The sequence below is a fragment of the Helicoverpa armigera genome, chromosome 23 (assembly GCF_030705265.1).
Source record: "Helicoverpa armigera isolate CAAS_96S chromosome 23, ASM3070526v1, whole genome shotgun sequence".
NCBI classification, from domain to species: domain Eukaryota; kingdom Metazoa; phylum Arthropoda; class Insecta; order Lepidoptera; family Noctuidae; genus Helicoverpa; species Helicoverpa armigera.
In genome coordinates, this window is record NC_087142.1 from 3,613,750 (window position 1) to 3,640,982 (window position 27,233).

The window sequence follows — 27,233 nt, forward strand, 5'->3', positions numbered from 1 at the left end:
AGAACACTTTAACCTAACTTGCATATATAAAAACATGACGAGAGCCAGTTATTCTCAAACTGTCTATGTTTTCGTCTGCATCAGGACCGCCGTCACAAATCACCGATCCTCTCGAAATACATATAGAGAGTTGCTACCTAATTGCTAACAGCTACCATTATTATTGTAGGGTAGCTGTTTGTAACTAATATATCAAGACGACCAACACCTTAGTCTGCCCGTGACCATGGATGCTGTAAAGGATCCGAAACGTCGGGATTAAATAATATAATATAACCGCGATAAAATCCGTAAAAGTAGTTTTATTTAAATGTCTAATATTCGCGTAAGTGTCAGAAATCAATAAGCTACCATTAGTTGCTACCAATTGCTACCCTCGTGGTTTTGAAGATATTCAGCATCCTAAGGTGACAGCCATTCTGATATCAGGATGGCGTCACTTTTCCCAGTGTGAAGAAACGGCGCAAAAGTATTGAGTTTTTTTTCACCCAGAGTTGCTACCTAATTGCTACCCTCCAGAATTGAATTTTACCCATTTTATTGAACTTAAAACTTATTATTTTCTAGGCCATTTACAGGAAAACAGTACGGAATTTCGTACCGAGGAGCTTATTGGTATAGTCCCTAGTCCCTACCCTAGTGCCAAAGTTTCAACTTTCGAGCTCCAAATCGCTGTTTTTTCTTTTTCTCGGCCAAAACAAGACGTCTTCGTCTTTAACCCAAGTACCTACTCGGTACAAGCGATATTAATTCTGATGAGCCTTCTTTGGTTAGAACAATGCAAAAAGGCATCTTGATAAAAACTTTGGAAAACACTGTAACCAAATGTTAAGAGAAACCATCTTAAAAATCTAGTAATTTTGTTACAATTTACCGTAACATGTCGACACGTGTCGACACATTATCGTAACTTTGTGACTAGTTGCGACGAGCATATTTTTCATAACAAACATCAAAAATGTTTTTTCATAATTCATTATTTATCAATTTTATGAGTAAATCTTGCTAAAATAATTTGTATTAGGATTAAAATATTTGATATTGTATTTAAATGGAAGCTTTTGAGCACTCGATGTGCATCATTTTATATTTTTATTTTATTTAACAAAAGTTTTTCTTTCGCCAGAATTATTAAAACATGATATTACGGTGGCGCGTTGGAAATATCAACATATTCAACGAAATTACACAGTAAACTTTTTTTCCCAATAAGATTTGAGCATTATTAATAAATGAAAACTAAAACTTTGTTTACTTCATTATCATTATCATACTTCAACCATCATTATGGGATTTCTTGTATTTTGTATTATTTCGTCGTGTCACTCACACACGAGCCAACGAAATTGATCGAACGAATGAATGATTGAATGATTAGTGCTAACTCTGGTTAAAATACGGTAACAATGTTACGACACGGCGACGTAAATTAGAAACCAAATGTTACTTGTTTATTGTGTCGAGATCTTCCCCATTTTTAGTTGCAGCGACGGCGCTAACACGGAACGTCGACGAGATTATGTTTCGAGATAGATCAGTGTCGACGCTAAGTGTCGAAACGGTTACGTTATGTTCGCAAAAATGGTTATATGGGTGAGTACGGCGCTTTAGAGCCTTTTCACATAATTCGGAAAAATGTTTTTATGATCAAAATCAAGGTGGTTGTAGTGGCCTCTATTCATTCGATAGCCAATCTATCCACTATTCTATATCTATGTTTAGGCATGACATTGACAGGCTGACAAAATTCAAAAACAAAAAAATGAAGTGTGAAAGAAATCAAAACAGAACAAACATAACCTCAAATAAGTCAAATATTTCTTTCGGCGGCTGTCAAATTTTTCTCCTACAAAAAAGAACAATGGTGTAAAAATATTATTATAAAATTCGTACCAGACTATCTTTGATCATCCCACTAACATAATGTTTAGATACGGGCTTTCGACCTTTCTCAGGACTGCCTTCCGAACTCAGCGTAAGACCATTGTCACAAAAATTCGAAATTATGCTCCAGTAACTATGGGGCTGTTAACCACTGCTTATTGTGACGAAAAACAGAAAGAGTTTGATGTACTGTGGGATGCAGGTAGTCTGGAACATGACTTTTTAATTCGACAAGCTACTACCATTAATGTAAACGCAGCCACTCAACTTTTGACTGTTACGTTAGTTGCTATACAAGATACCAGTGAAAGGTAAGCAACTTTATGCGCCCTTTGAACGGACTCACTCAATGAAATCCAGAAATTAAAATGGTCCACTCCTCCAACCCTCTTCACTCTTTCATAACGACAATCACAAGACAGATTAAGAAATTCCTTGCTTCATTCATCACTTACTTGAAAGTTAATGTAACTAATTGTAACATAGGTTACGAGATGCACTGACTAGGGAGATCTGCCTGGTGAAACAAGCCCTGGAGTGGGGCGAGGATGGCACTCCTCCACACCACTGGGACCAGCTGGTTGCCGTGAGAGGATCACTGTGTGACTTACGACACAATCTTCACACTTTGTTTAGTAAGTTCACAGGCCTAATGGACCATTTGCCTAGACTTCCCAACTAAAGTCCAGCATGTCTACGTTTCCCCTAGTAGAGGATGTTCACGAGGATTTCCTCCCATCAAAAAATTGCTGCTACTCTAATTGGAAGCAGCTGACTGCTTGCTTGACCTCCTTTGCCCAGTTACCCGGGCTACCTGATAGCACTTACTAATAAAATTAATATTCTGGAACTCTAATATATTTTAATCTCTGAGGGGATTGGGGATGCTTGACAATGATTTTTTAAACCTGTTCATAAGGATAAGAAATAACAGTATTAGCTGCCATGACATATCTTGTTAGTAAGCTTAGATTTCATCATCAACCTTGTTAGTTTGATAGTAGTTTTGTCTTCTTATACTTCCCTTTCCGCTTTTCGATTTGGTTATTATCTACCAATTGAGTTGATAAGACTTGCTAATTAATTGCTTTCTAGGTTATATGGATTATGCAGAAAAGTTAGCAACAGTTGCAGCAGAAATTTCATACTTATCAGGAAACATTGCCGCATCAGATGCCATATGTGAGAGAATTGATCATGCATGCAGGTAAACAAATAAACAAAAAATTATACAAAAAAAATGAGTTTATTAAAGCATGTTATGTTTTTATGAGAAATATTTTACAATGTTTTCATTTTTTACATATATTTTTTTTAGTTAGGAGTGCTCAAAATTAACAGATTGCTTTGTTTAAATTAAATTTAATACAGATTAATATTAAATATGCGCATTAATATGTAAAACAACAATAGTCACTTCTTTGACCTCTAACATTGTAATAATGATATAAAGTAACAAAATTTTATAAACAAAAATATTCTTATAGTTAATTGATATTGTGTGTATATACATATAGTGGCAGTAGTGTGTGTGTTGCAGGACGTGCAACGCACAGAAGCAGCTGACACACGAGTTGCAGCAAGAGAGCCTCGAGCTGCAGCAGCAGGCCATCCTCAGCGCGCCCCAGGAGCTGCAGGACAAACTCAAACATGAAATCAAGAACGAGAAAAAGACATTGCAGACCTGACATTGTTTGTCACTCGTTACAACTCACTTAAGCTCACACACCTATAGACTTTCATAGATGTAACTAATTCTAGCATAGATCAAGTAGTACTTAGTGGCTTGTATATAAATATTGCATTTATTATGATTTACATTAATTTTTATTCAAGCTAGTGATTACTTTCTTGTTTGTGTTCATGCAAACTTGCTAATTGGATAAATGTTATATACGAAATCTTAACGAGTATGATTTGCTTTTCAAATTCAATAGGAACTTCATTAAAAATTTGTTAAAGAGGGAAACACATCATAGTGAATCTGCTATCAAAATTACCTGTATATATAATCTAGTTAGTGCCCTAGACAATAAGAAACTTTGAAAGAATATTAATTGTTTTCTTTCTGTTACTATTATAAAACCCGCATCAGTTTGTTGCAAAACTGAATCTTTCATCAAGGATTCATAAGAGAGTATATAATTAATGCCCATTCGTGTCCAAGACTGTTGGGGTAATATCAAGTGACTTACGTGGGCGTTTAAAATGTAGCATCCTTGTTGAGATGCGTTTCGATGTCGACGCGACAGATGGGGCAGTGCTTGTTAGTGCTCAGCCACTGGTCGACGCACTCCATGTGGAATAGATGCATGCATGGTAACCGCCTGTAATATCACGAAAGCTACCATTAAAAAACGAACCTCTATACATCCAGTGTGTCTATTGAGACATCTTTCTGCCCGTTTTCAGGGCTTTCCGCCAACTTTTTGTAGGATATTATCGGGGCGATTTTTTGTTGAAATATCTGACTAGAATTTTCTGGCAGACTTTTTTTAGGACTAGTGCGCTGCTCTATTGCTATATGTGTGTCCTATTTTTCTCCTACAAAAAATCTGTGGGATAAGGACTATTTCGTTCAAGGTCTGAAATGATGGATAATACCTCAGCTACCGCTCCTGTTGTAGAATCCATCAGGTGTAAACCCGGGATGTAACATACCTGCAGTCAGAATCGACCTCGAATAGCGAGAGGCATATAGTGCACTTCTCGTCCTGGTGCAGCGGCGCGGGGCGGTAGGCGTGGCGGTAGGTGTTGCTCTCGATGACGGCGCGCGACGCCCCGCGCCCGCGCCAGCCGCGCCCCGCCTCCGTCTCCGCCGCGTACACCATGGCCGCCGCCATGGCGCCCGTGCCCTGCTTCAACGCAAATTGCTTCATACCAAACATCGAAACACTTCATAAAACCACCGAGTAAGGCTGGTTTTCCACCAGTGATGTGCTAGGATGCGTTGCGAGGTATGTGTTTTTCAAGAGCCAATAGAATCACTTCATTTACCTAGCCTCGCTCCGCATAGCTCTGGTGGAAACGGCTTAGAGGAGCGAGGTTTTTTACAAAATAAGCGAGCAATGTGCACACCGGTACATATCCTCTTACGACACATTTACCTCGCACATTTCCGGTGGAAAACCAGCCTAAAGGTCACGGCAAAGCACAGGTAGCTGTTGTTACGCAAAATAAGTTGATCGCTCGATTAGGGCTTCGCCGTACACGTGTGCCATGCATGACCTTTAGTTGTGTGTGACAGAAGATGTTAACGTCAACAGCGACGGCATAGAGGGTTGTTACCGGTTACCTCAAAAAGTTGTTCCTAATGTGATACACCACAAAAGTACATACATAGAACTATGAGAATTTACGATTTTTGCGAATTGGCTCAAATTGCTCCATACATTTTTTGTGATCCTACTACCAATGGGCAATGAATAAAAATTCATTTACTTTTATTATAAAATCGCGGAGTTGAGAAGGAGGCTGGCTCTACTGGTCTGGGCTTGAAGCGCATCGAACTTGCTGATCATTATCGAAAGGAGCGGCAAAACCCTCTGCGAGACCTATGTCCCTGATGAGGGATAACAGGATATCATCAACATAAAGGGAATTAACTACTTGTATTTCGCTAATTTGGGGGTGCTGTCCTTTTGTAAATTTGATGTCAAAGTGCTAAAAACTAGCCTACTTTCAATAAACGTTTTTGACCTTTACTTTGAATTATATAACAATAGAAAATCTATTATGTCTCGCGTATCTGCGCTCTGGCATAAAACGGCTTAATCTTCGCGTTTGACACATTGACAAACAACAAAATCAAGGCGCTTGGGAATATACCACATGGTTTGCGCTGTGGGATTGTTCGAAAGAGTTACCGCGACCCTTGGTACAACACTTGGTAAAATACATAAAAGGCCTACGAAAAAGGTGCTTGCAATTCTTGTCCATGTGAGAAAAAATTAATGCGGCATAAAATGAAGTGAAATAAAATAAAAATATTTTACCATGAACGACGGCTGTATAGATATGTGGAGATGCGGCGGCGAGGGATGCATCTGCATGTAGTGATGCATATGGTGGTGTATATGTTGCCTGTCACTGGAAAAAAAACATTACATTTTGTGAGACAACCATACAAAGTTTTAAAACGAAGAATTTTTCATTTTTTTCTTTTTAAGTTGCAGATATTGACGAAATGTTATATAAAAAAATGCTTGTAGAATCGCAGAGAAGATAGTTGAATAAAGTAGAACGTAAGATTGCGCTGAATGAACATGTAACTTGTAAATACGCATCGCTTGTAGAATAAATGCTGATACCTCGTTGCGACGGAACTCGGGCCGCGAAGGGCGGCCATCACCCGGCCCGCCGCTCGACGCCGCCTAGAAGCGAATACATGTGTTCTCGCTTCGCGTATTCCTCAAAGCAAATTAGACAGTACGAGTCTATCGATATTTTGCCACAAATCCGAAGTTACGAATGATTGTTAGTCAAGTATAGACCGTGGATTGAATGAAATGCTCGCCACCAAAATATCAATTAGGCCAGTAGAGTATGATAAATACATAAATGGTAAATATATTAGATGTTGATATAAAATGCAAGTGTAACAATTATTTATTAATAGTGGACAGAGTTACTCACAGCATCATAGGCGGCGGTGGCGGGGGTGCTGCGATGTCACGTTGCTCCAATTCATCAGGGAACTGAAATACCAATACCAGATTATCATCTTTCGTTATGTTGGTTAAACAATTGAACGATATAAAGTAGATAAACATGATATATTATATTGGTCCCTGAGATTTCAGTACGGGATAAAAATAGAGTTATATCAGTAGGCCTCTTTCTTGGGCTTCTAATGGGCGAACCAACTGAAGAACATCTAGGTACCGTGCATTTGGGAGTCGAACCCACAATTCACATGCAAACACAAAAATCAAACAAATGCAACAAAAGGTAAAGTTCCTAAATAAAGGTGTTAGTAATTGATGGTATAAAGAAGTAGTCTACATAGTGTGAGCACGTGTAAATACAGTAAATGATTTTACAAGTATTGATATAATAAATGATACTATATAAAGTGTTAGCAAGTGTTCGTATAATCAATCTACTTAGTGCTACCAAGTGTTGGTATACTAAATGTTACTACATAAAGTGTTACCATAATAAATGATTCTACATTAAGTGTTAGTATAATAAAGTATTCTACAAGTGTCAGCAAGTGTTGGTTGTTATAATAAATGAATCTAAGTAAAGTGTCGCGTGACGATCTGGACGCCTACAACCCTGACTGGTGGGAGCAATCTAAGGATCGAGAGGTGTGGAAACAAAATGGGGAGGCCTTTGCCCAGCAGTGGGACAATAAGGGCTAAGAAAAAAAAAAAAAAAAAAGTATAGTGTCAATGTGTTAGTATAACAAAGGAATCTATATAAAGTGTTAGCATACTAAACGACTCTACTTAATATAGTGTTAGTATACTAAATGTTTCTACAAGTGTTAGTAAGTGTCGGTATAATAAGTATAGTGTATACAGCGAGCACAGTGGTGGGCGGGGGCGGCGCGGGCGGGTACTGCACGAAGCTGGGCGGAAAGCTTTCGCCCATCATGGTGCGCCGTTGCAGCTCCTGCAAATACAACACCATACCCATTGTACTGCCTTGTTTGTTTCTTTTTACCGTCACTTGCAGAAAGATCGATTAAAGTTAATGCTTCATTAAATCTATTGCTAACAGTTTTACATAGTATAAAGAGAGGAAATAGGTTATCTTCACATAAATGCGCCGCGCGCGGCTTGTATGTGTGCGCCATCGTGTCTACGCGTCGCTGCACGCACACTTAACTAAATCAAGAGCCGCCGCGGCGCATTTGTATGAAGACAACCTACTTCCTCTCTTTATGCTATGCTTTTTATCTTGTTGACAGAGAAAGAGTCAGCCATAGATTTAAAGAGGCTTTAACTTTAATGAACCTTTCTGTAACTGGCGGATAGTTTTAAGGATTAGGTATGATAGCTGGCTGGAAAATATGTTGTGGAAAAAGTATCTGACCTCCTTAACCAGTTACCCGGGCAACCCAATAATCCTTGGTAGACTACCAAGACTGGTGTCAGACTTACTGGCTTCTGATTAACCGTGACGATAGTCAAGACCGTACGCGAAAGTGAAATAAATTACCCAATTACCACTGTAAGTGGTACACTACTTTTAGTTAAGTGAAATTGTTAAATATTTTTTTGAGTTTCATTTGCCTTTCTTGCTGTTTTATCCAACGTTTTCAAGTATGTCGAAAAACCTATTGCTTAAGTTTTCAAGTGTAGTAGTAGTTTGAGATATACATGACAAACCATGATTTGTGTAGGTATATTATCCATGGTTCTGTGGTATACCCTTTTATTATATTTTCTCTCTTCTAAGCCGATACAAGCTCCCGCCACCACGTGTCTATTGTATGTAAGTAGTGTTCTTATAAAGAAAAAGAAACTACTAACTACAAATAACAACAAAAATTTTAGACTACAGACTACAATAAAGCAAGGCAAAAAGATTCAAGTACTACTACTACTATTTCGAAAAGAAAAAAAAAAACTAAAGCTATGCTTCATCTGTCTATAGGTATAACTTTACTATTCAGGAATATGTTTTACTACAACATAAATATTTAAGTGCAGATGCCAAATTTCATACCAAGAAAATAGTGCAGGCTATAGTTTTGCCAATTTGAAAGGGACACTCCCATGATAATTGGATAGCGGTGGGGGTAGGTAGGACAGGATTGCTAGTGGTGCGTTATTATTATTAGCATCGCCCGATTTTATTCTTTGTCTTTTCTTTTGTTCTTTGTGAGTGTCACTAACTAAATTGACAAGCTATCGATACTAATATAATAAAGAAGAAATTCTTTTGTTTGGGAGGTACAAACCTAAAAAGGCTCCGAAACTATAGAACCGATTTGAAAAAATTCTTTCACCGTTGCAAAGCTACACGCTTCCGGAGTATCTTAGTATATTTTATCGCGGTACGGGCGAGAAGTGTGTGTATGTAGGTGAAATCGCGGGAAAACGGCAAGGTGTTGCCATATATAATTGTGCACTTACCATCATGTGGTGTTGCCGTTGCCAGAGTCGCTCGTGCACTAGATAGGGCGGCGCTACCGCCGACATCACGTCTCGCCGCTGACGTTCACCCACTGAGAAATGCAACATTTTATACTTTTATTTGTTTGTTTTTTTGATTTACACGACTTCAAAAGTCAATTACATACATCACTGTAGGTACATTTCTTGCAAAGGAAACTTAAAAAAAAATATAAAAAAATTGAAAACATCACATAAAATTTTAAAATAACTAAATGACAATTTAAATCAGAGTAGGTAAGTAATGCCTAAATGGAAGGAACTGCATCAACAAGAGCCGGGCTCTTAAAATAATAGTTTGAATAACTAAAAAACACCCCCATATCACGGGAGTGGATATATCAAATAGCTAGTCTGCCATTTTGGGGAGGCCGCCATATTGGATTTGTAATGACGTTTCTTAGCTAGTCATGTATTGTCATCAGAACTCAGAGCGTGTGCAAAATTTCAACCTAATCGGGAGACCGAGATGTGGGTCAAATTAAGATTGAATAAATGGCGCTTAAGTAAAATTAGGAGAATCGGGCCCCTGAATGTTGCGGTCGTTTGGTGGGGACGTTTTTGAGACGTTGAGTTTTCATCTTGGGTTTGTTGTATATAAGCGTGTAAATGAAAGATACAGACTGTGTGCGGGCGGCGCGTGGTGATGGTGATGGGGCGGATGCGCGTGCGGCGGCGGGTGCGGCTGCTGGGGCGCCACGCCGCAGCACGCGCAGCCCGCGTGCCCGCAGCAGCAGCGCCGGCACCCCGTGCACGGGCCCACGCGGACCCTGCGGACATAGTACCAGACAATCAAATATTATGACACAATGTCGTGGTGACCTAGTGGGGGAAAAAACAATCTCTTAAGTATTAGGCAATAATATAATCATCGGCACAAATCTTGAGCGCTGACCTTCACCTGCGCAGAAGTAATTTATGGGGTCCCTTTTGTGGTATGAAGTGAGGCGCGGGGGCGGGCTAAAGCGGTGATTGGCCCGCAGTGCATCGCGTCATAGCCGTCCCTCGGGATTGGTTCTTTGCTAATACGAGTTGACGATTGGCTGGCAACACTGGCCGGGTGACTTGTCAAAAAACAGCTGTGTAATTTATAATTAAAATAAAATAGAAAAATAGTCAAAATAGCCCTTAAAAGTATTTAATATAGTAGTAGTGGTCATAAATATAGTGTACAAATGTTTGTGGCGTCATTGTAGAAGGATAACTGATAAAAATCTACATCACACGGAGGCGGTCAGCTGTCAACCGCTCAATTCAAATTAATTGGATTTTAACGGGAAGTATCTTTCTATTATATTTGTGTCACACTTTACTGCATCAGTTCCACAACTGCAGATTGTATTATTTACATTACATATCAGATTTACGTAAAAAACAAAGTCAACCTTGTAACCTACCCTAACATTGCAATAAAAATAAAAAGCGAGTAAAAACCAAAGATAACTTTCTCCTGATTGCTTAAACAATAAATACCTGACACCATGTCCATTAAGACACGAAAGGCTACTGTCAAAGACATGGAGGTAAAACTGAAGGACACCCTGGAAGAGCTGAAAACATCTAAGGAGCTCTGTGGTCAACTGTTGAGGGAACGTGATGAGAGCGAGGAAGAAATACAGAATATAATTAATAAAAACTCAGGATTAAAGTCTCAACTTGCTGAGTTACACATTCAATATATGGATATTCTGGATCAGCGGGATAGGTTACAGGTTTTTGTAGGTTCTTTTAGTGAATGTAGTGATGCTCATGAGAGGGCTCTGAGTCGCATTACTGAACTAGAGACCAGCTTAAATGACGCTCACAAGTCGTTGACATGCTTCAAGCAAATTCAAGAACAAAAAGAAAGTGACGACACTCATCGCCTTTTTAATGAGCTTGTTGCATCAAATTCACTAAATATGAGTCACAAAAAAATTAAAAAATACATTAGAATAAACAAATTGATTCAAAAAATTAAGAGAGTGTGTCATAAACAAAAATCGACTTATAAATTAAATAATTTACTTAAAAGTAAGGTTAATTTAAAACAACAGTTAAATTTGTGCACTAATCAACTTTTACAAAGTAGGCTAATGTATGACCAAGATACACAGGTTCTGCAACAGGAGATGCTTGATCTGCAGCGTGAGTTAACAAAGATAACACACAATTATGAGGCAGCCAAATATCAAATTAAGGAACATATTCTGGCTACCGATGAGCTGCTCCAGTTAGGTAGTGAAAATATGGACCGTCTTGATTCTCTTAAAAACAAATATAACAACTGTACTTGTTCTCAACCAACAGTACAAGCTGACCTACAGTTAACAACGCCTAGTACTATGCAGTCAGCTGTGAACAGTGACACAATACCACCTCGTGTCGCTGTTCAGTGCAATATTCCACCATCAAGCATTTCACATAAACATAGTTCAGGAAATCAAAACTCATCACAAATATTTTCTGATAGATTTGGTCTAGGTTTTGGTAAATTAGTCTCTCAATACTGTAAAAGTAATATAATAAACAATTGTTCACCCGGTGCCAGCTACAATGAAATCATAGAAAGAATTAAATTGACTAATCTTAATACCACTTCATCTGCCATTATGCTATTTGGAGATAGTCTAGCAGTCAATAAACAAAATATAATAGATTGCATTGAATTAATGATAAAATTAAATAATGAAACAAATTGCAAGTTTATCATCTGTGCCTTACCATATTCTAAAAATTTTACTGAAGAACAAAATCAGTACATATTTAATTTAAATCTATTAATGTACAATACAACTAGGCATTACAATAATAGAATAATGTACTTTGATACAAATAAATTTATAAATAATTTTGTAATGACAAATGATACAATGTATCTTAGTTTTTATTATAAAAGACAAATTGCTATATTGATAGCAAATAATATACAAATTGACCCGGGTTCTACTACGGTAACCTCTTCTTTTAGTAACATTAGTAGTTCTACTAATACAAGTATTGATACACCTGATAGTTTAAACTACATGGTGCGACAAAGGGTGGGCCACATCAACTGAATGTTGTACATCAAAACATTCAGGGCCTTTCCGGCAAGGATCTAGAATTAAGTTTATTCATTGAGCATTATATGGTACAAGTAATGTGCATAACTGAGCACTGGCACAGAAATTCTGAAATAATATTCCTTAATAATAGTAATTACACAGTACAAAGTGCGTTTGTTAGAAAGGAAGCCATCCATGGTGGCTCTCTTATAATTGTGTCCAATAATATAAAGTGTAAAGAACGTTTGGATATAGTTAAATTATCAGTGGAGCGCAACATAGAACTGTCATGTGTTGAACTGGAGCGGTTTGTTATAATTTGTGTGTACAGGCCTCCTTCAGGGGATTTTAACATCTTTGAATCGGTAATGGAAAATTCCCTTTCTAAACTAAATTCAAGTAGTAAAACACTTTTAGTTTGCGGTGATTTCAATGTTAATATTTTAGAATCATCTCCCTTAACTATAAGGTTGCTTAACTTATTTAAATCTTTCAACTTGTTTAATTTATTTCTAGAACCAACAAGAATTACGGCAACCTCGTCAACCTGTTTAGATAATATATTTAGTAATTGTACCGCCACGGAGACTCTGATTACCAATGGCCTTTCTTCCGATCACCGTGGTCAACTGGCACGGTTTCCTGATAGACAGCATAAAATCAAACGGGAAATAACATGTCGCCCCTTAACAACCAGTCGTTTTAATACATTCAAAAATAATATAATTGCAAAACTAGGCTATGAGATATTAGATAATGACAATCCCCATTTAATGTACGGAGCTCTGTTCGATATCATTAAATATGAATTTAATTCTAGTTTTAAAACCAAAACTTTCGTAATAAAAGAAACCGCTAATTTCAATGAGTGGGCTACCCCCGGCATTTACAAGAGTAGAGCTAAGTTGTACGAGCTGTATGAAATGAAAAATTATAAATTTGATGAAAATTTTATTACATTTGTTAGAAATTATTCCAAATTGTTTAAGAAAGTCTGTCATGCGGCAAAATCAATGTATTTTAGTAATAAAATCAAGAACAGTAATAGTGTAATTAAAGCTACGTGGAATATTATTAATAGTGAGACTGGAAAAAATAAACAGCGTGATACTCGATACAAAATCGTTAATGAGAATCAAGTTTATGAGAAAGATTCGGATGTAGCTAGAGAATTTAATACCTTCTTTTCTAATATTGCAATAAAGACCACTAGCGACTTAGACTCCTCTACCACCAACGCCGAAAAATTTTTACGAAGTAGTGTTAGCCAATGTGAAGCCACATTTACTTTTAGTTATATTACACCTCATGATATAGTTAGAACCTTCAAGTCATTAAATTCAAAAAAGACAGGTGACTTGTGGGGTATCTCTGTAAAAGTTATAGACTGTATTATTGACGATATTGCACCCTATTTGGCTAGTATATTTAATGAGGGTATTGACTCAGGTACCTTTCCCGAACTTATGAAATACAGTAAGGTTATACCACTCTTTAAATCAGGGAGAAAGAATGACCTAGGCAACTTTAGGCCGATTTCAATTTTACCCGCGTTAAGCAAAATTTATGAAAAAATCATTTTAAATCAGCTGCTGCGTCATTTCAATTTACATAATATTTTACATGCGGAACAATATGGTTTCACTAAGGGTCGCTCAACAACGGATGCCGGAGTTGCTCTACTGAAGCACATTTATACCGCGTGGGAGAAGTCGCAGAATGCAATTGGGGTGTTTTGTGATCTTTCTAAGGCGTTTGACTGCGTCCAACATGAAACGCTTACCCAGAAGCTTAAGTACTATGGCATTAGAGATAGCGCACTTAGTGTTATTAGCTCATATTTAAGCGGCAGAATGCAATGTGTTGACGTTAATGGTGTCAAATCTTCCAATCTACCCGTTTGTTTGGGCGTACCGCAAGGCTCGATTCTGGGGCCATTTTTGTTTCTTGTGTACATTAATGACTTGCCATATTATTTAAAATCATTGTGTGATGTAGTATTGTTTGCTGATGACACGTCTCTAATTTTTAAAGTTGATAGGAATAGAGTAGATTTTGATGACGTGAATTCGTGTCTGTCGTTAGTAACGCACTGGTTCACAGCCAATAATTTAGTTTTGAATGCGAAGAAAACCAAATGTATTAAATTTGCTTTGCCAAACGTGAAAAATCTCGGCCCCAGTGTAGTTTTAAACAATGAGGAAATTGAAACGGTCCAAGCTACCACTTTTCTAGGAATAACTGTAGTCTCCAAAATTCAATGGGGTGAGCATATAACTGGCCTCACGAATAGACTAAGCTCTGCTGCGTACGCTGTCAGAAAGGTAAGAGCTCTCACCGATGTAGCCACGGCGCGTTTAGTGTACTTCAGTTATTTCCACAGTGTTATGTCTTACGGAATTCTTATGTGGGGCAATGCTGCCGACATAGAAAATGTCTTCGTGTTACAGAAGCGTGCTATCCGTGCTATATACCGACTAGGTACTAGAGTCTCCCTAAGGGAAAGGTTTAAGGATATTGGTGTTCTGACTGTGGCGTCTCAATATATTTATGCCAATATAATATATGTAAGGCAAAACATAGAGTTATTTAGTAAAAAGAGTGACGTGCACAATTTCAATACTAGAAATAAACATAAATTAACCGCATCCAACTATCGATTGCAGAAAGTGCACGGTTCGTTTGTGGGCCTTTGTATACGCATTTATAATAGAATCCCAGTTCATTTGCTAGAACTAACGGACAGTTCTTTTAAAATCAAAATTAAGGATATTCTGATTAAAAAGGCGTATTATAACATTAATGATTATTTCACAGATACACGCAGATGGCAGCTCTGAAGTGGACAACAAGTGTTTTTTATACATATATATATTTTGTGACTAATATTGAATTGTATAATTGTAATTTAATTATAATTGAGTTGTAATAGACAGCTGTGTTGCTGGGAAGTTTGTTCTTCACCAATTCTTCTTCCCAGCCATAACACTAGGAAGTGGTGAAAGGGGGGCGTTTTGGGGGTGCTGTCATTCTGTATTTTTTTGACGTGAAAAAGTGCTAGAATCTAGCCTATTTTCAATAAACGATTTTGACTTTGACTTTGACTTTAATAAATCACTTCTGCGCAGGTGAAGGTTAGCGCTCAAGATTCGTGCAGATGATTCTACCAATACAACTTATCTAAGGTAGTATGTACTTTCTAAGTATATCTTGGGGGTAGTCAGTAAATCAGGGTATTGAGTTGCCCGGGTAACTGGGTTGAGGGGGTCAGATAGGGCAGTCGCTCCTTGTAAAGGACTGGTACTCAGCTACATCCAGTTAGACTGGAAGCCGACCCCAACATAGTTGGGAAAAGGGCGCGGAGGATGATGATGTGTGTATTCCTATATGTAGTGGGGAAAAAACAATCTCTCAAGTATTAGGCAAGTACCAATAGAACTTATCTAAGTTAGTATGTCCTAAGTGTATCTTGAGAGTAGTCAGAAGTCAGTAAGTCTGACACCAATCTAACGAAGGGGTTGGTTTGGGTTGCCCGGGTAACTGGGTCGATGAGGTCAGATTGGCAGTCGCTCCTTGTAAAACACTGGTACTGAGCCGCATTCGGGCCAACCCCAACATAGTTGAGAAAAAGGCTCGGGAGATGAGACAAATGTGTGTGTCTTCCTAAGTTAAAATGATCGAAAGGTCAATAACCTGGTTCGCATAATATGCGCGTGCGGCGGTATGTCGCTGTGGGCGAGATGTGGCGGGTAGCTGCATCTACGCGGCATGCCCAGCATGGTCCTGGACCCGGTCCACACGTTGCCCTGGGGGTCGCCCGGCTGCGGGCACCCCGGCACCCGCCCCGGAGACCCCGTCAGGTCAATCACCTCCTGCTGCTGACAATTATAGGAATACATCACTACATAGTATAAAACAACAAAAGCTTTCTCTGTCCTTATATCCCTATATCCTTGTCCCTTTACAAGCTGAAATCTTCAAAGTTCGCAGCCGATTTTCATGTTTTTTATCAGATAGAGTGTTTGAAGAGGAAGGTTTATGTGTACAATACATGCATAATATAGTAGTGAAACACTTATAATATCAGCTATGATATAACTCTATTACCGAAGCGAAGCAAGGGCGGGCAACTAGTATACATATAAAGAGGGCCTAGTTCGAGAAGTTTCGCCCACGGGACGTGGTCGAAACTGCGTCTACAGCCAACCAACCTGTGTTTAGAAAGAAACTAAGCTAAGCTATGGACTTGCTTCCGGTACTGCATTCACACTATCTTTGGAGCACTTATGGAATTTACAGCTAATTCTTTTTAATATACTACTAAGCTCAGGGCTAAATTAAGGACATCATGGAAAAATCTCAAGTCCTCAAGTGTCTCAGTTTGTTTCTGAAACTGTCGTAATTTCCGCAATACTTACTGAGTTGTTGTCGTCTCCTACGAGCATCACGCCATCATCGGAGCTGGTGTCGGACACCCAGTCCAGTTGCAAGTCCGGTGCCGCCAGCACGTTACCAGGCTGCACTGAGTCATTCCCGCGCGAGTCCTGTATCACAGAGCACACATATAACAATCACGTTCCAGCAAGACAAATAGATCTTCAGAATCACAAACCTGAGTATTGGTTCTGTTATCAGTTGCCTGCCTCCCCGAACTAGTCCCCGGCTGAGGAGAACTCTCCTTAGGTCTGCGATCGCCAGCACCGTCTACTTTACAACATCTTCTTGCATTGTCAGGCTCAGTTTTTACTTCAACATTTTCATTAACACTTGCAGTTGTACCAGGCTCTATTTTTACTTGACAAGGTTCTACTGTTTCTGTTTTAATAGTGCTTACCAATGACAAATTTTCGTCCTGATTAGGGGAATATTCTTGTTTTATATAGCAAGGCTCTCGTTTCACATTTACCCTACAACTTGGAGGCTCGCCACAAGTGATTGAGTTACTAGTAGACTGGTCAATGGTCCTGTTCCCGGGACATCGGGTTTGTTGGCTCTGACATGGTCTGTAGCCCTCTGCTGTCGTTTCAGCAGGGCAGGGCTCCGTCTCTTCCAAGCTCGGACCGCATTCACACTCAACTTCATTTTCACGCTTTTCTTTTTTTATTTGCTTTTTTACAGTTGCAGTATTAACTTGCACTGTTGTTGTACGGTTGTCTACAGTTGGCAAATGTAGATTATTACCATATGATACACCAGGTCTAGAAGGTTGACTGCCTGGCTCTTCTTTGACTTCAACCGCAGGCGGCCCACTTGTTCCATTACCTGAACCGCTCGCATTCCCATTTGTAGGCTGATACCCGGCACCACTGTCACATTGCTTTTTTCTGGGCGAGGCGACATTATCTTCTTCTTCTGAACTGACCTCTATTAGATTTGGAACCTCATTTTCTTTTGAATGTCGCCTCCGAGGAGAAATGTTGAGTTTGCGACTGGGCCGTTCTAGGTCTCGCTGATTAGCATTATCTGCTGCAGTGGGGCCTTGGTTGTAAACATTTGACCGGGGGTGTAAATATTCGTACTCTGGATGATTGTCAGACATTTGCATGCCGTTAGACATTGCATACGGCAATGGATGAGTTATCGGGAAGCTTCTGTTGTCATTCAGAACAATAACATTATTAAAAGGCGGCCCGTATTCTCTAGGCGGTTGTAAGCTAGGATAATGTGCGTAGTTTGGATAGAAATATCCGTGTTGGTTCAGTGACTGTGGTTTCGGCTGATAACGGATGTTTATGTCTGGGAGTCTCCTCTGGCCATTACCGTCGGTACTGTCAGGGTTGTTGGTGGCAAAAGAGTAATCCAGTGAACTAGAGCTGTCTGGTAAGGGTTGATACTCTTCAGGGACTGGAGTGTGTGAGTCAGCTGGGTGTGAAGATGACAGGTTCACTTCATACGGTTGGTTGGGTGTTGTTGAGTTAACATAATTTGATGACACAGGTTTTGGCGTTTGTTCAGTGGTAGTTGTTTCGGTTGCCGTGGGGACTACAGCAGCTGGTTCAGTTGTTGTGGGTAGCACTTCTACTTCATCATCACTTTCTGCAAACAGAGCATCACACTCCATTTGTTCTGAAATAGATAACAATATAAACTGTCTTAAGTCAATTCTGGGTTAAGCTCGCCGTTGTACATAAACTGTCTTTATTCTTTATATATTTATTGTTAAGTGTGCAATAAAGAAAAAATAAGGTTGGGTCTTGTGGGCATGCGCTGTGTGTAAAAAATCCTCGTTCTAGTTTAGTATTGATAAAAATGGTTACATTGGTTGAATTTGCTACCAGTCATTATTAACAGTAAATACATGCATTGTTCGATTTCCATTTAGCTGAAATGATCAAATCAAGTTGATACACGCTTGTTTAATAAAAAAGAGTGTAATTAGAATAGAAATTTTGTTCATTTGAATTTGTCAAGGAGGCATTGAAGAAGAAAGCAAGCTATGATGACCCTTAATAAAAATATGGATAAGGACAGGGGAATGATAAAAGCGGTTTTTGTAATATAAATATTATGTTTGGATTATTTACTATCCCTAGAAAAATTACACAATATGACCTGATATAACAATTTTAATCTTAAACTAACTGAGATATGATCTTTACTAATATAATAAACAGGAAGCATTATTTTGTTTGTTTTTGTACCCTATTCCGGTAAGGACAGTAGTTCCCACGGGACGTGGCTGTCCTGCTTTAAAACAGTGACTTTCCTGTATGTGCGATTAAATAGCAGACAAAATAACTAACTACTTGATATGGCTTACAGACTTAGCAAGGACCATTTCCAAATGTTTATGAGTCTCTTTGTAACAAACGATGGTATTTTTTTTGTGAAAAAAAGTATTTTTATGTATACAATAGATATATAGAATACCAAAATTCTGATGGATTTGTTCCATAAAATAAGTGAACAATTCAGTTGTTGTTGTTTACTAATAATTATGAGTTTGTTCTATTTTTAGAATGTATGCATTTCATCAACTTAATGCATTTTATTCAAATTACAGTTAGGACTAAACTTGCATTCATAATCCATAGTATTCCTACCTTTCACATTTTCATATCAATATTGCACAAAAGAACATACTGTATTTATTTATATATTACAGTACTGCATGACTCAAGGAAATACCCATTACTGATATTATTCCTTATTTAAACAGGACTAGCAGGGAGATAAACAACGTGGAGCTCAAGCAGACTGCTATACATAAGTATTTACCATTTCTCTGATGGTTGTCAGAAGTTGCAGATGTAAACACAGTATCCAGGATGGCTGCCAGAGATGATGGACCAGCGATATCCCAAGACGGCGACACTTGATCGCCTTCGAAGCCCTTCTCGGTCATTTTATTATCAACAACACTGTGCCATAATGTTCAAACTAAGATTAAACGTACAAGGTAACTTCGTAACTCTGGCTATTGTCAACACTCAACATCCGACATGAAGGAAGTCATATTCACTTTATTTTAACCATGTTGATGTATTTTTTAAATTATGTATAATAAGCACAAGAATATAAGCGTTTCAGCTACATGAATGCTGCGAATAAAATCTAGTATAAAAACAGAAATAAAACTTGTCTTGAATATTGTCTGTATAGGTATCAATAGAGACAGATAGAGACGATTATTTTACCAGTGACAACTACGAGTTTTTGACAAATATTCTAAACTTTTTCTTTTTTTTTTGAATCGACTAAATTTTGAATTTTTTTAGTCGATATTTATAGTATTTATAAATGCTGTGCTCTGTAGATGTATAGTATCAGTGTCCTATACTCTGTCTACGCTGTACTCGTACACGCTTCTTAAACCCATCGCATTAATGGAAAATAAATATAATAATCCAAAATGCTTAGTTTAGTCACAAAAACAATTTATGAATAAAATGCCGATGATGACAATATATCGAGTCTTATCTACCTGAATGGGTACGTACAAACAAGCAAACAAAAAAAGAGCTATGTCACAAAATCGACTATGTTCTTGACACTGAGGAATTGACTAAATTGTGACAACCCTAGACTACTAGACAAACACGTCAGTTTATGAAAGATATCTATCATTGTCAAAATTTGTCAATAAAATCAAATTAATTTATCGACATCGTTTCAGTCTTGATCAGACTTTGAAGTAGATAAAACTCAAGATTTTAAGTAGATAACTTACATAGAAGTCGGTCTAAAGTGCTTCATTTGTTCAGTGTCTGATTGAAGTTACTTGATTACCTTTGCAAATACTTTGGAACAGTTATCATTATTTATTTTATCCCAAGGTTTTTAACTTGTATTACTGCATGGTAAACTTTATTGAACGAAGAATATTTAGAAGTATAACTCAAAAAGCTATGGCACAGAAGCACTTACCATTATTCCTTGAAGGAGAGGTTGTAAAAGGTTTTGGCAGAGGCTCTAAGGACCTGGGATGCCCTACAGGTAATTTTAAAAAGGTTCCAAGGTTTCATAGTTTCACAACTCAAGTGTTGCCTTGAGGTAGATAGTAGTTGTAGTGGGCTTAGATAATTTTGATAATAATATAAAACATTTACTGTAATTAAAATACTTATTTAAGTCTTAAATCATATTGCAAACAATGTTTTCTCATTACTCTAAAATTCAATGGAGAATAATTGGGGCTTAAAATATGATTGGATTTTTTTGTAAAATAGTGTTAAGTTTCTAAAACCATTTCCTACCACACTGAAATGAAACTGTTCATTTTTCAAGTTGGAAATTACATTTACACATCAAGTTGTTTTAAGAACGCTGAGGCTTACAAATTGTCCCTATAAAAAAATGCTGAAACACTTAAAACTAATATAGTTTTAATACAAAAAAGTTTTAAATAATGTTCTCTATACATTGTCTAAAACTCATGACAAACATCTGTTTAACTTTTATAGTTATAAAACTAACAATATGAACTACTTTTCCACAGCAAACTACCCACTAGAGGTAGTGCAGTCTTTACCCAAAGATCTTGTACCTGGAGTGTACTATGGCTGGGCACAGATAAACCAGAGCCAAATATACAAGATGGTGGCAAACATTGGGTGGTGCCCCTTCTATCAAAACAAGCAGATGTCTGTGGTAAGCAAGTTTCATCTACCTATGTATATGTGTACTAATATTATAAAGAGGAAAAAATTGTATTTTTGTTTGTAACGGATAAACTCAAAAACTACTGGGTCGATTTAAAAAACTCTTTTACGGCTGGAAAGCCACACTCTTCCAGTGTAACATAGGCTATATTATATCATAGTAGGTCCCACAGGATGCTGGTTAAGCCAGCAAAAACATCTAATTCAGGACATCAGTTACAGGCTTCCAGTAACAATAATTTTGTTTTAAATTATGCAACTCATGCTGGTCCTCACGGGGTCCTTGATATAAATTGTATTGATCATTGCCAGACACCATGGGAACCAATCAATACTACTCTTTATGTTATCTCTTTAATATTACATATTTTACTGATCATCATATATTATTTATTCAGCTTTAAATTTTTTAATAGAATTAATTACATATGTGCATAATAAATTAAATTGTTGTATGAGACAAACATTATATTTTATCATTTTATACTTTTTTAGATAAGATGTAGATGATGATTATGATTAGACTTCATTATTGCAGTTTAAAGATCAGATTCATAATTTTTGCACAGTAGTGCTTGCTTCTTTATCTTCATTTATTTTTTATGCACTGATATATTTTGGACAGACTCCAGGAACTTCACTCTTTTGGTGTATGTCATCTTCTGAAGCACATACTCTACAGTCACTTCCTCCTTTGTGGTCTAGTGTAGGCAAAACCGCTGATGTTAAACTTGTACTCGATCTATCGAGGCACTCCGTGTTTACATTGATGACCCAGTTACCGTCACCGATTGACGTAATTCGTTGAGTCGCCACAAATTTGGTCATGTCATATGGAGTCTACTTTTGCAGCGTCATGATGCCTTGTAAACTTGTATTTGTCTAGTCGTGTACACTATGCTCTTGTTGAGTAACCGGTACAGGATGTTGTCTTTGCTACAGTTGCAAGCGCAGCTGACACCTTATCTATTAAGTCCTACTTCTACTGTTAAACGCCACAAGTTTATTCGCCACGAGCATATAATTTGGAATTCATGGCATTCAGTTGTCATCCCTAGCGTCTCAAGAGTAATAATTCGCATATTATGATCTGGCCCCACAACATAGCCCTGGGTAACACCGCAACGCCCTCGGTGAGAGATCTTGAGACATTTTCTAATAAGGCGATAATATGAATCTTAATTTGCTAATAAAGTCCATAGTAACTGGACCCAGAACATACCCCTGTGAAACGCCGCGAGTGATTCTCCTTTTTCAGTGTTGATATGCCTAATCGTTCGTTACCTTGACCTAGGTAAAACAAAAGAAGCGATGTTTTCATGTCAGTGCGTTATAAAAAAAACACTGATTACGTATTTCAAACAGTTACTAATTATGTCTTAAATATACACAGATAACACTGATCAAAGAATGTCTTGAAAGTCGCGTATTTTTTATCAGGTCATTTGGAACACAAAATCAGTGATCAGATGTATAGGTAGGTATAATTTCATTAGATAATAATCATAAACGTATAATTTTATTGCTATTATATCACACACACACAGAGATACCTAGTTGTGACTTAACTGGTTGCTTTAACTCACACATGAAATCAACCGTAGTTCTATGTAGGTAGGTGCTTAACAGGCTCATCTTGACACAATTAGATAGTCAAATAACGGAAATCAAGCTATAAAATGTATGCCTTTGGATGTAGAATGAGTTTATTTGGTGACTTTATCTCAGTAAAGTCGTGAATTTAGAGGTCCTATTTAGGATGTAGTGCTAGAAGATGGATTTGCCTAAGTATTTTGTAGTTATGGTACAGTCAGCATGAAAAATTGCTGAACAAGCCTATTAGACACCTATAAAAATGTTGGTTTGTTCAGCTACTTTTGATGCTGACTGTACAACAAATCAAGTTAGTTATTATAACTTGATCAAATACTAGCCGTTTTCCAGCGTCCCGTGGGAGCTACTGTCCGCACCGGGATAAAATATAGTCTATGTTACTCGCAGATAATATAGCTTTCTAATGGTGAAAGAATATTTAAAATCGGTTCAGTGGTTTTTGAGTTTATCCATTACAACCAAACAAAGTTTTCCTCTTTATAATAGTAGTATAGATGTATTGATAGTGGTAAGCTAATTATTTAATGATTCTTCTCACACACTTAACACTGAAATGTAGTATCAAGCATAATATTTAAGTGGATCTCCACAAATAATCAGAAGTAGTTACTAGCTAGGTCACTGTGCATGCCATTGTCTATCTACTTCTACATTAATCGTTATCAAAACTGTATGTAAATATTGACTGGGTAGGTACCTACCTAACATTGTGCCAATTACCTATGTTAGATTGTACCTACTTATAGCAATTTTGTTGAAGTAAATACATTTTGTGGAGCTATATACATATACTAGATAGATAAGTACCGGTTTAATTTAGGATATGAATAATTATAAAGGGGCGGGTATAAGCGTCGTACTTGGTCATTATTGCACTAAATAGATATAATAAAAATAGTACTTTAAAAAATCGGCAACAAATCTATACTAATATTATAAAAAGGAAAACTTTGTTTGTTTGGTTGTAATGAATAGGCTCAAAAACTACTGGACCATTTTTAAAAATTCTTTCACCATTGGAAAGCTACATTATCCACGAGTAACATAGGCTATATTTTATCCCGGTACGGGCCGTAGTTCCCACGGGACGCGGGTGAAACCGCGGGAAAACGGCTAGTAGGATATAAAAACGTGCAAACTCAATGGTAAACAATTGTACGAATATTGTTCGTTCTATCCGTAATAAGGAAATAGTGAGAGTCATTACCTACATGATAAAGGAAAGGATCAAATTCGGATGTTTTGAATGGTCGAAAGCACAATTTTCGCGCTGGAATTAAACTTAGCTGCTATGCCATAGAATGAAATAAAGTGCTCATCAAGAGCTTTCATATGCAAGGGCGGATCCAGCTTCGGCGCCAGGGGGGGGTCACACAGTCGTGGTCAAGTCACAAAAAATATTATATTGTAGCGTATACTTCTTTTAATATTAAAAGTAGTAGTATAAATACAAAAAGCGCGATCGTAGCGAGCTCGAACTTTTTACGAATGTTAAGAAAAGTGTTTTCATGTAGGAAATGGCCCGAGCAGAGTGAGCGCATATACTCGTTTTTATGTAATACTACACGCACTTGCCAAACAACGAAAATTTTTGTTCAGGTCAAGGACTTAGGCTAAATAAGTGTTTTTATGTAGAAAATGGTCCGAGCTGAGCGAACGCGATTTGTTGGACATAATCACACATGCGTAATTGAAAAAGCGCGAGCGAAGCGAGCGCGAAAATTTTTATTCAGTTCGAGGACTAAAAGTAGATGAAAACGCTTTCTTGCTGTATAAAAAATATACGGCACAAATACAAGAAAGCGCGATCATAGCAAGCGCAAGATTTTTTTCAGGTTGAAGACTAAACGTTTGAAAAGTATTGTGTAGGTACGCAGAAAAAGGCGCGTAAGTTTTTTATTGCAGCATCGGTAAACATTTTCGGTGAACACTTCAATTGTCTTACTATTGGTATGGGTTCATGAGATCAGGGCCGTTTCTAGCTCATGTAGCGCCTGGGTGCAATGGTGCAATCATCACCCAAGCGCCACCTATGTGTCTATTGAAAGATTTTGAGTAGTACATATTGATCGAAGTACTTTACAAGGAATATAAATAAGAACGTTCGAACGAAAGTCACTTTTTTGGTCTTAAATTTTTTTTTCTAAATTATTGTAGGCTCATACTGTTGGCGAGATTTAAGTTATGAAAGACGAGACAGGACCACGTAATTGCAAAAATTTGCGCGAGCGAAGCGAGCGCGCAAATTTTGTAATTTTGGGACACAAAAAGTTCATAAGTTTTAAAAAGCGCTGTAAAGTAACAAGCAGTCGGAAGCGCGAACTGTTTTGTTTTTGAGGACTCCATAATTTTTTTTTCTATATTTGACTTATGAAGTCATCAAGGCAAGGTATATATATAATACTAGCTTTTGCCCGCGACTTCGTTCGCGTGGAAAAGTGACTTCTGGCAGATTTTTGGCTTGACTAATAGATGGCGCTTGACTGATATATGTCCGGAATAAATTTCATTTTTTATTTTTGAAACAAAAACTATCCTATGTCCTTTCTCAAGTTCCAAACTATGTCCGTACCAAATTTCACACAAATCGGTTCATTAGCTTAGGCGTGAAGAAAAGACATACAGACAGACAGAGTTACTTTCACATCTATAATATTAGTTAGGATTAGGATTGCGCGAGTGAAGCGAGCGCGAAATTTTTTGAGCCTATAACACAAAGGCACCTGATTAAGTATATTGTAAAGCGAGCGCGAACTTTTTTAAATTATATGTTTGAAGACTCACAAATCAGATTGGGAATTACGTACAAATAAAAAGGAATCGTGATTAGAGCGAGTGCCATTTGTGTTCGTTGATTCGGTGCGTCAATAAAAATAACAACAATCAGAAATACAGTATAGACATAGCTCATAGACTCGCGAGCGTAGCGAGCTAGAATTTTTTCACTTAGTTGGAGGATGTTAAAAGTTAAAAATAATCAAAATGATCAATCCAACAAAGCGAAGGCGACTTTTTTGTCAGCATCATGATACAATGTGGAACTTCCTTATCGAAAGGGTGTAATTTCTTCGAAATTTCCTGGTGGTGGGGCGTCCCGCGGCGCCCCTGATATCGAGGCGCCCGAGTTATTCGCACACCCTGCACCATAGGTTAAGACGGCCCTGCATTAGATACAGCATTGTAATGTAGACAACCCGCACAGCGGATTTTTAGTAACAGGGTCCCGCTTCCTCCTTTTGGGTGCGGATAAAGAGTAAATAAAGAATAGAGAGCGAGCGTTGCTAGCACGAATTCTTCAGCAAACTACTCTACCTGTAACTATGTAGGTATCTACCTATTCACTCTGAATAAAAATTATCTTAAACTTATAACAAAACATAAAACATCGTGTTTAACCATTTCAATTAGTGGTCCTCTTAGGTCCTGAACCTGGCCCAGGGGGGGGTCATGACCTTGTGACCTACCCCCTGGATCCGCCGTTGTTCATATGACATACGTTTCATCACTGCTGAACACTTTGATATAGATTTTAGAAAAGGGGTAGATTTTCAATTCTGATGTGTTTTTGCGTACCAATGTCCGTCGTTTTCTAACAACCGCAACTGTGGGCAGCCAGGAAGTACCACGCGATTACACTATCGTTTGAGACTGAACACCTCATTAGAGATCGGGGTTTGCCCTTTTATTTGCGTCAGGGAGTTTTCCCTTCTTTTCCCTATTTTATAATATTGATGTCAAATGTTATTTTTTTTAATTTTGACTAAGTTTTATTCATTCCAATTTCTATTTGTTACAGGAAACCCACGTGATGCACAAGTTTGACGAAGACTTCTATGGATCACATTTGAAAGTGAGCTTAGTGGGATATTTGAGAGGAGAAAAGAATTTTAACTCTTTAGACGAGCTTATAGAAGCAATCAAGCAAGATATCAAAAATGCTGATGAGCATTTGGAACTGCCTGAAGCACAATTGGTGAAGGCACATCAATATTTTACAAAAAGTGTATGATTTACAGCTTTTTAGCCATTTTATAGACCATTTTTTATATTTTATACTGTTATGAATTTATTATAATATTGACATGTTATTTATTTTATGTGAATAATAAGAATGTTATTTTTACAGAAAAATCTTGCCTTAGTGAATTTTCCTTATGGTCAGTTATACAATTATGTATTTAATTTAGAAATATCCCTTGTTGATTTAGTTAGAAGTAGCTCAAATTAGTTTCATATATTTTTTAGGTAGAATAGATGTAAAGTTTAACATGTGTATGTAGAGCTAGCTTATAATTATATTGTATGCTAGCTTACACCAGCTAAAATTATAAATTAACTGAATTTACCAATTGATAATAATCATTAAAATATTCAAGTAATATATGAGGGATATTCCTTAACTATGTGATATTTTTGGAAGGAGTGTGCAATGCAGTTAGTTATAAGAAAATAAACATTATTTACAGTATTGTTAAATTTAT

At 37.5% G+C, this 27,233-nt stretch overlaps 3 protein-coding genes across 9 annotated transcripts; 2 read left to right on the plus strand and 1 right to left on the minus strand.

Annotated features, from left to right (window-relative positions):
- The first annotated feature begins 1,745 nt into the window (after positions 1–1,745).
- LOC110376799 (uncharacterized) lies at positions 1,746–3,937 on the plus strand. Its single transcript, XM_021335400.3, has 4 exons — positions 1,746–2,195; positions 2,371–2,519; positions 2,980–3,091; positions 3,425–3,937. The coding sequence occupies exons 1-4, from the start codon at positions 1,924–1,926 to the stop codon at positions 3,570–3,572; spliced, it is 681 nt and encodes a 226-aa protein (XP_021191075.1). The 5' UTR covers positions 1,746–1,923; the 3' UTR covers positions 3,573–3,937.
- Positions 3,112–19,684, minus strand: LOC110376800 (uncharacterized). 7 transcript variants are annotated; one of them, XM_049837646.2, is made up of 13 exons: positions 19,256–19,684; positions 16,650–18,103; positions 16,456–16,581; positions 15,731–15,912; positions 9,636–9,781; positions 8,973–9,064; positions 7,411–7,503; positions 6,520–6,581; positions 6,195–6,257; positions 5,880–5,973; positions 4,546–4,742; positions 4,080–4,211; positions 3,112–3,515 (listed from the first exon to the last, which is right to left on the minus strand). In XM_049837646.2, exons 1-12 carry the CDS (start codon positions 19,380–19,382, stop codon positions 4,088–4,090), a joined length of 2,760 nt encoding a protein of 919 aa, XP_049693603.2. In that variant the 5' UTR covers positions 19,383–19,684; the 3' UTR covers positions 3,112–3,515; positions 4,080–4,087. The 7 variants fall into 7 exon arrangements, with proteins under 7 accessions (XP_049693603.2, XP_021191076.3, XP_049693602.2 ...); XM_021335401.3 differs by having other exon boundaries at positions 4,546–4,739; positions 15,731–15,915; positions 19,256–19,683; XM_049837645.2 differs by having other exon boundaries at positions 15,731–15,915; positions 19,256–19,683.
- A 424-nt stretch (positions 19,685–20,108) lies between these two features.
- On the plus strand, positions 20,109–27,220 carry LOC110376833 (riboflavin kinase). Its single transcript, XM_021335443.3, has 3 exons — positions 20,109–20,473; positions 20,976–21,127; positions 26,549–27,220. The coding sequence occupies exons 1-3, from the start codon at positions 20,335–20,337 to the stop codon at positions 26,759–26,761; spliced, it is 504 nt and encodes a 167-aa protein (XP_021191118.2). The 5' UTR covers positions 20,109–20,334; the 3' UTR covers positions 26,762–27,220.
- The last annotated feature ends 13 nt before the right edge of the window (positions 27,221–27,233 follow it).

Bases quoted from the DNA above. Each gene is read 5' to 3' on its own strand.
- LOC110376799 (XM_021335400.3), top strand. From the start codon at position 1,924: ATGTTTAGATACGGGCTTTCGACCTTTCTCAGGACTGCCTTCCGAACT. The intron at 2,196-2,370 runs GTAAGCAACTTT...ATTGTAACATAG, and splicing joins ATACAAGATACCAGTGAAAG to GTTACGAGATGCACTGACTA. The intron at 2,520-2,979 runs GTAAGTTCACAG...ATTGCTTTCTAG, and splicing joins CAATCTTCACACTTTGTTTA to GTTATATGGATTATGCAGAA.
- LOC110376800 (XM_049837645.2), bottom strand. From the start codon at position 19,382: ATGACCGAGAAGGGCTTCGAAGGCGATCAAGTGTCGCCGTCTTGGGAT. The intron at 16,582-16,649 runs GTTTGTGATTCT...TCTGTGATACAG, and splicing joins ATAACAGAACCAATACTCAG to GACTCGCGCGGGAATGACTC. The intron at 4,212-4,545 runs GTATGTTACATC...GTGATATTACAG, and splicing joins GAGGTCGATTCTGACTGCAG to GCGGTTACCATGCATGCATC.
- LOC110376833 (XM_021335443.3), top strand. From the start codon at position 20,335: ATGGTAAACTTTATTGAACGAAGAATATTTAGAAGTATAACTCAAAAA. The intron at 20,474-20,975 runs GTAATTTTAAAA...ACTTTTCCACAG, and splicing joins GGACCTGGGATGCCCTACAG to CAAACTACCCACTAGAGGTA. The intron at 21,128-26,548 runs GTAAGCAAGTTT...TATTTGTTACAG, and splicing joins AAAACAAGCAGATGTCTGTG to GAAACCCACGTGATGCACAA.